A 15,272-nucleotide genomic window follows, 5' to 3' on the forward strand; every position below is an offset into this window, starting at 1 on the left:
GAATACTGGAGTGGGTTGCCTTTCCCTTCTCCAGAGGCTCTTCCCAACCCAGGGATCGAATCCAGGTCCTCCCACATTGCGGGCGGATTCTTTACCAGCTGAGCCACAAGGGTAGCCCGAACCCCAGGGCATTTCGGGAACTGTAGTTTCCGAAGGCCCGGTTCAGTTGGCGCATGCGTTCCGAGGACTTGCCAACACAGAAAAGGTCCGGATGAGGAAGTGGCATGTGATGCCACGCGTTCTGCGATCTGTGGGCCTGGACTTCTGGGTATTGTAGTCGCTGGAGGCGGGCGCCGTCGGTAAGGAGACGTAGCTTTCCTTGGGGTTTGCTACTGCAGTTGTTTCCCGGAGGGATACGCCGGGTCGGTCGGTAGTTCTCTCATCACCGCGCTACTCCGAGGCCAGGAGGCGCTTTCCTTTTACCTCGACTTTTTTTCTCCGTGGCTGTATGCGCCGCGCTCTGCAGTCCATGTCTCTGCCAAGCTCTCTCCCTTTCCTAGCCATCTCCAAAGCCTGGGCGTAGCGGGGACTCGCACTCTGGGAGAGACAGGGCCGCGACCTTTTCAAATCCGGCCCCTGCCCGGCGGAGACTTTTCATTCCAGGCTCACCTCGGTTTCCCTTACTGTCCTTTTCCCCAGACTCCTCGGCACCACAGCTCTTTCCACTCTTTTTTTTTTTTTTTTCCTTCTGCAGGGATGGAAGCTTCCTGGCGCCAGGTGGCCGGTGGTCGAGGCCGAGCCCGAGGACGAGCCACTGCGGCCCCCTCCTCAGGAAATGGAGTCCATCTCCGCGGCGCCGGAGGAGGGCGAGAGAAGGGGTCGGTGGGCGCTGCTGGTCCCGGCCTCAGCCTCGGAGGAGCGGCCACCCCTGCGGCTGCAGGTACCTCAGCGCGGTGCAGCCCCGCGGGGTCTGAAGCGCCGCAGACTTCCGTGGCCGGTGGTGAGAATGGCTTCTGTTCTCGGGCTCACCTGAATGCCCACCGCCTAAGACGCTGCCTAGTCCGAGCTGCCTCCGCGTTCACTTCTTTCCTTCTCCTTCGGGAGTTTGTAATTGGCCTCACTTCTCAAGGCTTTCAGGCAGCTGCTCATTCTAGGCCGATTCCCATCACACCTTATTCATCATCAGTTTAATTGATACTAATCTTTGTTATTTCTCCGTCCAGTAGTCTTCCCTTCACTCTTGTCTGTTGAATCCCCAAGGTTGCAAATCGTAGCCCAGCGGTCTGATTTAGCGTATAGTTTGGTTAACACAATGCGTTAAATCTGAATTGATTGCCGGCAGTTTTTTGGTTTTTCTTTTTAAAATTTCATAAAAATCCTGTTAGCAACTTTTCTTCTAAAACACCGTGGCTTTGGTACTTTTATGTGTGGCAACAGTCGGCTGGGCCGAGTTACAGAAATCCCTTTTAGATTGGATTTAGGCTTTCTGCTTCGCATTTTGTTTCCTACTTCTGGGGCTGGTTGTCATTTTCCATCTTTGTTTGATTGCTTAGTTTAGTGACGTTAATTATCTATGTCCTATACGCACTTGAGTTTGTGGTGGTTTTCTACTGTGGTCACAAATTCCTAGTCACAAATTTCATGTCCTTTCCTGGATGTATCTGGTGTGGCCTTCTCCAGCTTGTCAATATCCTTCACCCAAGGCAATGGGCAGGAGTTGGAGCTAACTCTGAGAGATAGTGAAGGACAGGGAAGCCTGGCAGTTCATGGGGTCGCAAAGAGCTTAGTGACTGAACAACAAAGAAGTGTTTTGGTGGAGTCTAAGTGCACACGAGCAGCTTTCAATTGTCCACAGTGAAAGAGTGCAGGGGTGTAAAGGAATAATCCCAGAAATCATTTTATTGTTGTCTTTTTCAAAATATATATTTTTTTGAGTGGAGGAGCAAATTGAGCTTCTGAATGTTTCATCCCCTCAGCTAATTTTAAAGTTAGGTGATATTCTGAATTTATGATAGTGGTGAGTTACTGAGTATAATATTGGCGGTAGTGAGGTATGCAAGAGGGAGACGTGTGAACAGTTTTGGTAAATTTCCTTGGATTTTGTGGATAGAGAAAAGCATCCTTCAACTGGATAATTGAGATTTGGCTGTAAGAAATAATATATGGGAAGTTTGCTTTGTCAGCTGTCTTTTAGATGATCTGATCTGGGTCTGTTGATCAGGTTATGAATGTTTTTATTCTGTCTGCTTCAACCTTTAAAAAAATTTTGAGTCATATATCTTATATCAATTAGTTTTCTACTAGCACTCAAAGATTCCTATGTAAGCTCTGTACATTTTCCTCCAGTTTTACTTGAAACTCCCAGTAGTTCCCAGACAAGCCAGCTGCAATAAGAAAAGGAAAGCATTTCATGAGGAAAGTAAAGATAAAACACCATTAAATACAAATACGCCACCTAAAATAGGAAAGTTTGTATGAGTAGTGACTCATCAGTTTCAAGTGTAAAGTGCATTTCTTAGTGCACTGATGAATTAAGGCACTGATGAATTAAGATCAATTCACTATGTTTGTGGCTCCTTTCTTGGACTGTGGTTGCTGTCCAGACGAGTTTATTAATAATGCTTGAAGAGAATTCTGATAGCCCTTGCTCTTGAGGAGTTTGAAGTCTCATTGGGAATGTGCTATGTAGTAGTCTAATTCTTTTTTGCATTATTTAAGCAAGTAACAAAGTCAGAAGTACAGACAGTGCTAAACAGAATAACAGAACTAATTCAAAACTTATTTAACATTTCTTTTTGGAAGGAAGTTGTGAGAAGCACATTTTCCATGTTAGCAGTATTTTGTGTGGGATTCCTGTGCACTCAGTCGTGTCTGACTCTTTGCGACCCCATGGACTGTAGCTCACTAGGCTCCTTGGGCCATGGGGAGTCTCCAGGCAAGAATACTGGAATGGGTTACCATGCCCTCTTCCAGGGGATCTTCTTGCAGCCCAGGGATCGAACCCAGGTCTCCCACATTGCAGGTGGCTTCTTTACTGTCTGAGCCATGGTCAGTCACTTCTTGTGTGGGATTAATGTTCAGTAAATGTGTTTTGTGACCCCATGCTAATAAAGACAAAAAAGTTCTTGCGCTTTCTAAGCAGCAGATTGCAAACATAGTGGGTGTACAATGAATATTGCTTGTGCTAAGTCTTTGGTGGGCCAGGCCATGTTGGGTTTGTAGTATGGAAGAAGAAGATTTGAAAAAGCACCTGGCTAGGCTGATTCTGATGTGCTCCCAGTGGGTATGTTTCCCACCTCTTAAGAATCACTATGTGCCATTCATTTAAACTTTTTTTATTATTGGAGTTTAATTGCTTTGCATCGTTGTGTCAGTTTCTTCTGTACAACAAGGTGAATCAGCTATGTATGTCCCTTCCCTCTTGGACCTTCCTACCATTTGTTTTTAAACATCTCACTCTAATTTTGTTAATGTCCTTGTCTTGAGGTTGATCACCAGTTTTTTGATACTTTAACATGCCTTTATAATTTAAAACATTGATTTGTTAGTCACTCTAGAGCAGTTTGTTGCATTTAGCAGAATATTTAACAAAAGTGAAAGTTTATATTGTGGTATTCTCTTTACCTATATGACAAGAAATTTGAAAATACTTTTTTTCATAGATGACAGTAAAATAGAATGCCTCAAAGGTGACTTTTAAATCTGTATTTTAATAATGTGTTGGTATATCATGTCTTGCTTTTTGCGAGATTGTTTTGCAGAAATGAAAAACTTTTTTTTTTTTCTGTTAAGCAGAGCTAATGTCTCAAAAGAAATTTGAGGAAATCAAGAAGGCTAATCAGGCTGCAGCCAAAAAAATTGTTGAAGAACACTTTAGCTCTTCATCTGAAGAAGAAGGGGATGAAGATTTTGAAGGAAAAAGAGGAAAAATAGTTGCTAATACATTTATAACTTATACTACTCAGACAGGTACTGTATGATCTTTTAAATTTTGATATTTTTACATCAAATGAAAAATACATTCCTGACTTTTTCTAACACCTTTACTTTTTGTGGGATACTTTCTGTTTGTTAAGAATGAACATTCTTGTGCTGTGGAGTTGAATTTTTACATCTTTTACTATTTGAATTATGTGTTTTATCACACTAATAGGATGGCAATGTCTTTTACAGCCTTAGAAGTTCTCTTTGGTGTTTAATTGGCGTCTCATTAGTATGCCTGGGTGGTGGCGGTGGGGGATCTTCCCTGAGAGAGGAATTGGGTTCAGTTGTTCCTGATGATGGTTTGATTGCACTTGAAGACTTTGAATACTCCTTTAAATTGATTCTTGATTTTTCTCTTTTTCATTATGTTAAATGTATCTTGGAGTCAGTTTCATTTCTTGACTTTATTCGTTTATTTTATATCTTACAACTTCTGATCTTTATGCTTTAAAAACAATCTTAGTCTCCTCAGGTTTGGTGTGTACAGTCACATTGTTTGTTGTATATATTTGGGTTACTTAGCCACATTTGTTTATGAGCAAGGGGCAAAGTGATGTTGCTGTGAAGATTTGGTACTAAGTGTAGAAACAGATTATTTTCAGTGAACTGCTTTCACACGTTCCACATTTTATGCTTAACAGTCATTGCTGGAAGCATTCTTGTTTGTATTATCCACATTAGCTGCTGAGTATATTGATAACGTCATTAACCTGGGTACACATCATCAAAATAGTTTCCAAGGAATTTACCATATCTGGCAAGGAATTAAGATTAGGAAGCTTGACTAAGAAGTCTGGCTCAGTCAGGTAAAAGTTGGTAAAGAGGAACCTTGAGGTTTCTTGCTTTTAAAGGACTTCATAGAAAGTAACTTCAGGTTTCCTTCAAGAAGACCTCACTTAAACCATTCTAGGTACAGGTGTTATTTTTAAATAGGAAATCCAGTGATAGAACTGAGTATTTCTGTCTAGTGTTTGGAAAACTTTTATCATTTATGAGTTTTTTTCATTTTTAACCTGGCTTTCATCTCAAAGTGTTAAGGCAATTTTTCTTATGCTGTATTGTGTCAAGTCCATAAATATTTTGATACCCATTCCGTTGTGTTCTGTACTTTGCCTCTACCAAAGAAAGGAAACTTGACTAGTACAGTAAATGCCAGAGTCATGAGATGGTTCCCATCTCACGTTAGTGAATTGAACACCAGAACTTAACCGAAGAAGTTCCATTTTTTCTGCCTGAGCACAGCCTTTATACTTCCATGTCAAGTTTCAGACTTTAATGGTCAGCTTCGTGTTGGGTATTGCTGTCTTGCTGGCCTGTGGAAACATAAACATGTGTTGAAAGATAACTTATGTATTGTCTTATTTTCTTTATATTAGTTAGTAGTGCCACAGTTTTCCCAGTCACCCACCTAAGGCAGAAATCTGGGAGCAGGTTTGGCATATACATGACATGAGTATATTTTATTTGCTCCCACTCCTCCCCTCTGCCCATATCAGACAGCTCTTCAGACACAGCAGTCTTTCCTTCTGAATCTTGGCATGAACATTGACTTTTCAAAGCAACACAATCCCATTGTCACCAAGTCCTGCTCAGTTTTACTTCCTAAATTTCTTAAATTCACCCCACCTTTCCCCATACTGTCGTCACCTTAATTCAGGCCCCTACAGCTGTTTGATAGGTTTAATAGCTATTAAATAGCTATTAAATAATAGTTATTTAAATCCACATAATAGCTCTGTGGGGTAGATATTATTATTACTACTATTTTAAAGATGAGAAAGCTGAGATGGACACATTGACTTACTAAAGGTCATTTTTTGCTTCATCAGCTGTAACGTACCTCCTCTGGCACTTCATGTTTCCAGTCTTGGCCTCCTCACAGTCATTTTTCTTCAGTTGCCAGAGTGATCTTGTTAAAATGCATGACTTCAAATGCCATCCTATTTACCATGGGCAGTATACTTTATTGCTGCAGCCACGTTTCACACAATTTTCAAAGAAGTCTTACATAAATTTTATAAATATAAGATTAGACTTTATTTTATTAAAGTCTATTTATCTTGTTTTCATCTTCTATGTTACATGGTAGCTGTTAAATTAGATGAAATTTTAAAATGCTCTACACTTGTTAGAGCCAGCTATGTCAAAGAGTAAAATAAGTACATAGAATATGGTTATTAAATCTGCCTTTAAGGATTCTCTTCAAGCTTTGATGTTTATTCAAAACAATTGTCTTTAGTAACTTTATAGTGTTTTATAGTTTTGGGAGTGATTTTATGTATATTTTCTTTAATAACCTAAATTATACTCGTGTTTATAGTATGGTAGAACAAGATTTTGTGACTTTTATGTTTACTTAGATGGTCTTAGAAAGTAAAGAATTATCCAAGTGTCCTTTTTATTTTTCTTTTTGATGACATAAATTTTGGCTTGTACAATTTTATTGCCATGTTCTGTACTTATGATAGTTTATGCTAGTAGTGTACTTTTCTTGGAGACTTGGTTAACCTCTATTGAATAATCTTTATTATACTGAAGGCCTGTAGGTTTATTTTTCTTACACTAAAGTGACTCAGATTATTGTCCTTTTGGTGTCATGTGAGCTTTGGGGTTGTTTCTCTGCCTTTCATTGTGCTGTTATTTCTTGGACCTTCCTGTATTAAACCCTTGCTGCAGCATAGCATAGTGGTCAAGAGGGCTCACTTTGGAGCCATACCGAAGTCACTTAAATGTTATGTGCTTCAGTTTTCTCATCTGTAAAATGAAATTAAAAACATCTTATTTAATCTTACTGAAATACGAATAGTGCAGTGTCTACCAAGTAAATGCATAATGATTGCTTAAAGAAAATTCGGTATAGTAATTTTTTTTCTAAGTCATGCTTCCTTTTTAAGCAGAAATAGCATAATTTAATGAAACAAGGTTATTGTACTGTATTGATCTTTTCATTTGACAGATTTTTACTAAGAACATGCTTTGTCAGACAGACTCATACACACAGACTCTTACGCACTTACACATTGATGGACATATGCTTATATTTAGGCTCAATGGCTCTGCTGAGCTTCTACTTTTCGGTTCCTTTCACCTCGCTTTTTGGTATGCTTTCTCATATTAACTTGACATCTTGCTGCCTTTGCCTGAGGCTCTGCCCCCACCCGATTTGTTAAGGACTGTAACAGCAGGTAAACTCTAAGAGAAGGTCAAAATAGAATGCTTGGACTTTGTGGCCTCTTTTCAGTTCACTGGTTGCTTTTTTTCTTTAGCTTCTCCTTTTTTTAGCTGTAGTTTGAACAATTGATAATACTAGAGAGTTCTCACGTAATGTGGTGCTGTTGGTGACTTTGTATTATTTTCAGATGTTGCTTAACCTTAAGTTTTCAATTTTTAAATTTCAAGATGGAGATGTACGAGAATTAGAGAGAACGAAACAGTACGTCAATGAAGCTTTTCAAGCTGGGGCTATGACATGCTTAATTTGTATTGGTTCGGTGAAGAGAAACCAAGCAGTAAGTTTTTGTCCTTATCTAAAATAATGTTATCTCCCTCAAATATCTTATTTTGCATGTATAATTTGCAATCATTTATTTGTGCTTATTTTTGTTCAAAAATGTTTCATTTGAGAATTCTATTTATAAATTGATATTCAGTTTTGGGGAATCTGTGATTAAAAGAAAAATACCTCTAAATGAGCAATGAATATTTTCAGCACTATTAATAAAACTGAAGCAAATATTTTCAGTTTCAATGCATATGTCATGTTGAGAAAGCATTTTTAGCATCAGTACGTTGTAGAGATTCACACAAGTACTGAAATGTTAAATAAACTATATTTCATTACTTTCACTAGGTTTTAAAAAATATAATTATGTTCCCTGCCTTCAAGGAAGTAAAACCTAGTGACATTTATGGTTTATTAGTGAGCTTCTCTTGTGTTGAAGGTGCTTCTGGAAAGTGGCTAGGGTTAATGGGGAGAGATGGATTCAGAAATAACTTACATACTTAGAGATTCTGTGGCCTAATGGTGAAGGTATATATATGTAAATTTAAAGAACATTAATAAATCAATAAAGGGGAAGTGATGACTGAATGTGATAGACTCACCATTTAGACCTCAAGTTAATCCTCCACTATTGTAGCACCATTGCCTAGAGAAGGGGCAGTCAGGTCAGATGTGAAATGGATGGGTCATGTAGAATGAACCAGAAATTTAAGCTATATCAGATAGGATAGCATAGTGCCTCTGGTGCTTCTGGTTGGCTTACTCTGAATTCAGCTGCAGTGGAGGAATAGTCTCTGCATTAAACACTTGCTGTCTGTGGATGTTTTTTTCCAACCTCACTGCTTTCTCTTTGGGAACTAACTCAGCAGGAAATGGGTGTAGTACAGAAGTAGGGCAGAGCTAATGCCCACTGGGGCAACATTCCACCATAGGGAGTTGGGGGATGAGTGCCCCAACTTCCTCTTTGCTAGTGGTTGGGGCTGGAGTTGTCCTAGGCATGTTTTATGTGGTTCTTCAGAGCATTCCTAACAGGACTGAACTTTGGCCCTTAGTGGTAATCAGCTGAGTAATATGCAGTTTATTTGCATTTCCTTTTCCCTCTCTTGACCTTTTACTTCTATATGCCAGTTCTTTTCTTAGGCACTGCTTTTTTTGGGGAACTCAAACTAAGAAGTTGGGTTTTTTTCAGTGCTTCTGCTGGCTTATGATATTTATATATATATTTTCAAGTTTTTTGCTCACCCAAGTTTTAGAATTTAGCGTTAATTGCAAGACTAATAGATTTTTTATCACAATGGGGCAACAGAGATTATATGTACATACTTGTGTTTAAGGATTCCTTTTGTGGTGTTATTTACAATTAGAAAAACCTAAATGTACAACAACCCGAAATTTGTTAATTTATGGTATATAAATCAATGTGATACCTGCTATACAGCTATAAATATCATGTTGTATGAACATATTTGTTAAGGGTAAATGCTTATACTATGTTTAAAGAAAAGGCTATAGTTACTTATCAGTAAGTGCAGTATCACCTCATTTTTTAAAAAGTATGAAATATATACAAAAATATTAGCGATTTTTCAGAATGTTAGCAGTAGTTTCTAGCTGAATGAATCTGGATGGTTAATATTTTTCTTTAAAGTGTTCTACATGTAAATTAATTTTTTTAAAGAACATTTCTTCTATTATGCTAGAGGAAGGTTTTTTTTTTTTTTTCTGTAATTAGCTCTTGAAAATGGTACTTATTTTAAAGTATTGTGGAATTATCAAAGAAAAATCATTTTGTGTTTGTTAATCTCTGATACCTTTGTCTTAGGTTTGGAGTTGTTCAGGATGTTTCTGTATATTTCACATGCCCTGTATCCAGAAGTGGGCTAAAGACAGCCAGTTTCTGGTATCTTCTCTGACGGATGATGATTTTGGAAAGAGGGATTATCCCTGGCCTTGGTAACTTTCTCTAATTTAGTTGGAGTGTTTAGTAGTAAAATAAATGAAATTTGTAGCTTCTAAGGTGCTTTATTGGCAATTTCATTACCCATGCTTGGCCTTTAAGCCATTTGGTTTGTGAAGATAGGAAACCTACTAATGGCTCCCCCCATTGCCCCAACTTGTCTAACTACTAGTTCCTTTTGGTAACTAATAAATCATTCAGATTCTACCCGCCCACCCCCCCCACCCCACAAAGCAACTCCTTAGTTATCTTTTTAAAGAACTTTTAATTTCTTTTCTACTAGAATCCATTGAAATTCTGCAGATTCTCTCACAAGAGCTCCTGTTTGTGTATTTTAGTATCACATTGTACATAACGGTCATCTAACATTTTGATCATTGGCTTCCTAGTTTTATCCTCAAAATCTATCAAAGCTTCAGGTTATCCAGTCTTATTAAATTTTCTACATTTATTATTTTAGTTTGGCTTCTAGGACCAAAACTGCTTTATTTTAGTCTTGCTGGATAAAAATCTGTTTTAGCAGAGAACGTGAAACAGTATTTGAACTTTTCTTTGACTTAGGCGTATTTGAAATATATATATTTTTGTATTAGATGTTGAATATGAATATTTTTTATTTTCAAATATTTTTCCCCTTCTAGATTTTAAGTCATGTTTCTTGCTGCTATATTACCTACCTGCAACCTGATTTCTCTCTTCTGCTTGCTATTGCTAATATATTTTGCTTATTTGTAGACCACCCAACCAAACTTTTAAAATAGTGAGCCTTATAATATTGGAATGAATATCTCAAGAATAAAGTTCAGGTGGTTAGTAGAAAGCTAATGTTGCTTTCTTGTGTAGCTGTATTTTAGATATGTGGTGTTTAATACAGTAGCAACTGGCCACATGCGGTTGTTTATACTCTTAAAAATTATGAAATAAAAAATTGTTTCTTTCTCAGTTGTATGTATTAGCCACATTTCAAGTGCTCACTAGCCATATGTGGCTAACGGCTATTGTGTTGGACATGACAGGTATAGAACACTTCCATCGTCTCAGGAAATTATTGGACAGAGCTGTTCTAGATGGTTGAAGTTGATTTCAGTAAAATCTTGTTTCTTATTAATATAGAGACGGAGCAGAGGTACATTAACTGATTGTTTATACTCCATTGTTAAGTATATTTATATCCCTGTCTCATGTCACTTTTATAAATGAAATTAACTTCAGGAATTTCATTCTTTGTAGTCCCAAATGTAGGTTTGAATACAAACGATCTGACACACCTAGTAGGTACTATTGCTATTGTGGAAAAGTGGAAGATCCACCTTTAGATCCGTGGCTTGTGCCTCATTCATGTGGCCAAGTATGTGAGAGAGATTTTAAACCTTCTTGTGGCCACAAATGTTTACTCCTCTGCCATCCGGGTGAGTTACATATTATATTTCTTGTTGTTTGTGGGTAGTTATTTCTTCTTACATTGAAGCAAAAAAATCATTGTGAAAGTTAGCTCAGAACTTAAGTGTACATAAGAAAATATTTGAAGGGATTGCCTTTTAAAGTATCAGGTAAGTGTTAGGAATTATTGATAGGTGTAGGAACTGAAAATTTTAATTTTTGACTTCTGATGTTTTTTTCCTTTCATTGGATTCTAGGTCCTTGCCCCCCTTGTCCCAAGATGGTCACAACTACTTGTTATTGTAAGAAAGCAAAACCTGTCCCTCGCCGGTGCAGTGCTAAGGAATGGTCCTGTCAGCTGCCATGTGGGCGGAAATTGCTTTGTGGACAACATAAATGTGAAAATCCCTGTCACGCAGGTAAAAGGTCATAAGTGTTAGGTGTTCCAGCTTTAAGCAGAAGTCAAAGCAGCCTCCATTGCTTTTATGATGTTCCATGCTTATTTATCGTTTTGATTTTAGGAAGTTGCCCACCCTGTCCAAGAGTTAGTAGACAAAAGTGTGTCTGTGGCAAACGAGTAGCTGAAAGAAGCTGTGCAAGTCCACTGTGGCACTGTGATCTAGTAAGTGTATATGTGTTTTGAGGTGTGGGTGGTAAAGTCTACCAAAGCATGTACAATTAGAAATGCTACTTAGGTTTAGTTGGATAAAAAGAGGAAGAACAGCAAATCAGATGAATTTTATTCATGTTTTAGAAAACTTTTCAATTTAATATCATTTTAATTACCAGGAGAAATTTTTTTTTCAAATTAACAGCGACTTGTTGAATTTCAGATTTAGTACATATGTACTCTTTCTTGCTAGCTCTCTCTCCCTCTCTTTTCCCTCTTCTCGAGTTAATCCACTTGAGGAAGTAGGAGTGATTTTGTAGCTTGTCTTAGAATTTGCATGGCTTTAGTACCATTGGAAATCTTTGGTGGATGATCACATGAAACTGTATGTCCTTTTTGCCTTTATTATATTTTAAAAATATACTCTGGCACATAAGAAACGTGTGTGTGTGTGTTTATGCACATTTATGATACCTATGTAAGAGAGAAAGCATAATAATATGAGGAATATAAAGAAGTTGCTTATTTGTGATTGAGAAATTATTACATCATATACAAAGTCTTGTTAACTTTTAAGTCTTCAGCATTTATTGCATGTTGTTTTAGGTATGTGGGAAGACACTACCATGTGGTAATCATACATGTGAGCAAGTTTGCCATGTAGGTGCTTGTGGAGATTGTCCTCGATCTGGGAAAAGGTTCTGTCCGTGTCAGAAGTCAAGTAAGGCTTTCCAAAAAATCTTTAATCAGATTATGATTACTTGTTAAGCTAATTATTATATTTTCCCAATTAGTTTTCTCTGGAAGCTTACAATGTTGCTTCAATAATACTGTAAATTCTGTATTAGATTTCTGCACGTCTGGGTAACAGGACAATGTAGCCTGGTGGGTTAAGAACTCAGATTTGACCCCAAACTTCCTGAGGCTCTGAAACGGGTGTATTGTTAATCTCAGACCAACCTCTTTTCAACCCATCAAAGCACATTCAAGGTGTATCTTCAGCTTCCATCTGAACGCTCTTTCAACTCCCCTGTTCTTTCAACCCCTGACCAGTGAAGAGAAGTCATTCAGGGAAGTAAATGTCATTATCCCGCGCTGCATGCTGATAAAACAAACGAAAAACTGAAGTAGAGTGACAATAATATGATCTTTGATTATATAAGGGTCATCATTCTGAATAGCGTGCCAACACATATAAGAGTTAAGACTGTGATGAATGTAAGTATTCCAAGATGTGTTCCTGATTTAGTTCCTTCCTCTAATCCCATTTCTTTCTTTCCTTGCATGAACAAATGTCTGTTAAAATTTAAAAAAAAGTAAAAGACGAGGCATATCTGGGTTGAAATTCCACTTTCTTGAACTATATTTTTCTCAAATTAAATGGGGGCAATAGTAGTACCTTCTTTATAAGATAATTGGGAGAATTAAGTGATAAAATGCACATAAATTATTTAGTGTAGTGGCCAGCACATGAAGGAAACCTAATAGTTATAAACTCTTGCCATTATTCTGTATTAGATTACAGGTGAATTTAGTTTTGACTGCTTTGAGATAAAGGCATAGAAGAGTTTCAGTTGACAATCACTTTCTTGATTTAACACCAATACCAGCACACATATTTGTGAGATTATTGCCAACATTTGTTATAGAATATTTATGTTAAAGGCCAATTTCATAGTTTCAAAATCTAGATCTTTTTTTTTTTATCCTATGAGCTTGTTTAGAGCAATTTTCCTTTTTTCTTTTTTTTTTAATTCTGTATATTGTAGAATTCTTCCTAGTGGTTTCCAGGGACTACTCATTTCTTTAGAAAAGTATTTCTGAAGTAGTTAGCTCATAAAAATGTGCTTCCTGAGTATGGTAACGTGTCATGTGTCGTATTCTTCTTAAAACACATAAACTTTGCGATCTTCGCTGGCAGTCCAGTAGTTAAGAATCCTCCTTGCAGTGCAGGGGGACCGGGGTTGGATCCCTGTTCGGGAACTAGGATCCCACATGCCAAAGAGCAGCTAAGCCTGAGTGCCACAACTAGAGAGCCTGTGCGCCACGACGAAGATCCCACGTGCCGCAACTAAGATCCAATGCAGCCAAATAAATTTTTTTTAAAAAAAGCATAAACTTTACAAATATTAGGGGTTATTTTCATTAAAGTGAACTTTTTCCATAAATTATGTAGATGCAAAAACTCATATCAGAAAGGCCTGTCATTTAGGGAACCAGAAGTACCTGGCACATTATTAGTGCTTTATAATAATATATGTTGTTATTAATACTGATTTTTTTTGTCTGCTTCTAGAATTTTCCTTGCCTTGTACAGAAGATGTACCAACTTGTGGAGACAGTTGTGACAAAGTACTTGAATGTGGAATCCATAGATGTTCACAGCGTTGTCACCGAGGCCCTTGTGAAACATGTAGACAAGTGAGTCATCTCCTGTAATAACTATCCTTTTTTAATAGTTGCCATAATATGTCAGATGGGATTGTTTTATAATTGTTCTCTTGAACATCTGTTGGTCGTGATCTAACATTTATTATGATGAAACAGGAGAGTATGCCAGCAGTTAAATCTGAAGTTACTATTTATTTTGTATTCCTTGGTAAAAGTTTGAATGTTGTCATTTTTAGACTAGTGTGGACTTGTTTGTTCTCAGTAGACATTCGAAGCAGCAATGAATTAGGCTTAGTGATGATGGAAAAAACTGCCTAGATGTGGTTTTGGTTTTGACATACTACCAGATAATCCAGTTTTTTTGTTTTATTGAAACTAGATGTATAGATGTTATGGTGTAATTAGATATAAGAGATTTTAATTGTTTTACTATTAATATCAAGTTTTTACTAAATTTAACAATAGAAATTCTGTGAAGTCTTTTTGGAACAAGTGTCTTAGAAAATTCAGCCTTTTTTTCCTTAACTCTTCAATACAAAAGGCTCTTAAAACTTTTCTCTTTCATTTTTTAGTAATTATAGAGATAGCAATGTGAAAAAAATCATATCAACAAAAGTCAATAGCGTTTGATTCTTCCAGGAAGTGGAAAAGCATTGTCGCTGTGGGAAGCATACAAAACGAATGCCGTGCCATAAAACTTATCTTTGTGAAACTAAGTGTGTTAAGATGCGGGACTGTCAGAAGCATCAGTGTAGGAGAAAGGTAATAAGCTTGGAAAACTGATTTTAAAATTCTTCTGAGTGTTTCCTTTTGGGGCCCATGATAAGTGCCATCTTGACTTGTTCCTCATATATTTAGGCATACTCTTTGCTTCCTGTATGAAATATTAATAAATATTCTACATTACTGTTTGCATTAGTGGGGATTCTACCAGTGCTTTTAAATAGCAATGGTGTCTATGAGATAGTAACAAATATTCTACATTACTGTTTGCATTAGTGGGGATTCTACCAGTGCTTTTAAATCACAATGGTGTCCTTTTCTCCTGTGCATAACTCTTCTAACTTGATCCTCTGGCTGTTTCTGCTCCCCGACTAAGACATCAGAGCAGTGTTAGCCATGGCGTTTGGTTTTGTCGAGGCTTAACTTCTGCTGTTCAGATCTTATCTGTAGAAACTTGGTTCAGTATAAGGAGTATTTTATTGAGTCTGTAGATTTGCAGTTTTTTCAAGCCTCTTTTATTATTATAAATTATCCCTCTATCTCTGGTAAGATACCTTGTTCCTAAATTTATTAAATATAGTGATTTCAACTTTGTTTTTCGTAGTGTTAATACAGTATATCTTTTCCATCCTTTTAACTTATTCATATCTTTATATTTAAAGTGAACATGTATAGAGAGCACTTAGATTTTTTTTAATTTTATTCAATCTTTATTGTTTAATTTGGGTGTAGATCATTTACATTTCTTATGATCTTTAATAAAATGGTTGGATTTAAATCTGTCA

General features: G+C 37.1%; 1 protein-coding gene across 9 annotated transcripts in view; it reads left to right on the forward strand.

The window, feature by feature from the left end:
- The first annotated feature begins 226 nt into the window (after positions 1-226).
- NFXL1 (nuclear transcription factor, X-box binding like 1) overlaps positions 227-15,272 on the forward strand; it is a 52,563-nt gene continuing 37,517 nt past the window's right edge. For 2 of the 9 annotated variants that reach the window (XM_043438421.1, XM_043438422.1), the window contains exons 1-10: positions 275-940; positions 3,733-3,909; positions 7,324-7,433; positions 9,249-9,379; positions 10,614-10,792; positions 11,021-11,182; positions 11,285-11,385; positions 11,980-12,094; positions 13,670-13,794; positions 14,404-14,526. In XM_043438421.1, the coding sequence (XP_043294356.1) occupies positions 697-940; positions 3,733-3,909; positions 7,324-7,433; positions 9,249-9,379; positions 10,614-10,792; positions 11,021-11,182; positions 11,285-11,385; positions 11,980-12,094; positions 13,670-13,794; positions 14,404-14,526 (1,467 nt within the window). In that variant the 5' untranslated portion in view covers positions 275-696. Of the gene's footprint in view, positions 941-3,732; positions 3,910-7,323; positions 7,434-9,248; positions 9,380-10,613; positions 10,793-11,020; positions 11,183-11,284; positions 11,386-11,979; positions 12,095-13,669; positions 13,795-14,403; positions 14,527-15,272 lie in introns of all 9 variants that reach the window. The other 7 variants (XM_043438413.1, XM_043438416.1, XM_043438417.1 and 4 more) reach the window with 7 other exon arrangements.

This window comes from Cervus canadensis, chromosome 19, assembly GCF_019320065.1.
Source record: "Cervus canadensis isolate Bull #8, Minnesota chromosome 19, ASM1932006v1, whole genome shotgun sequence".
NCBI lineage: Eukaryota > Metazoa > Chordata > Mammalia > Artiodactyla > Cervidae > Cervus > Cervus canadensis.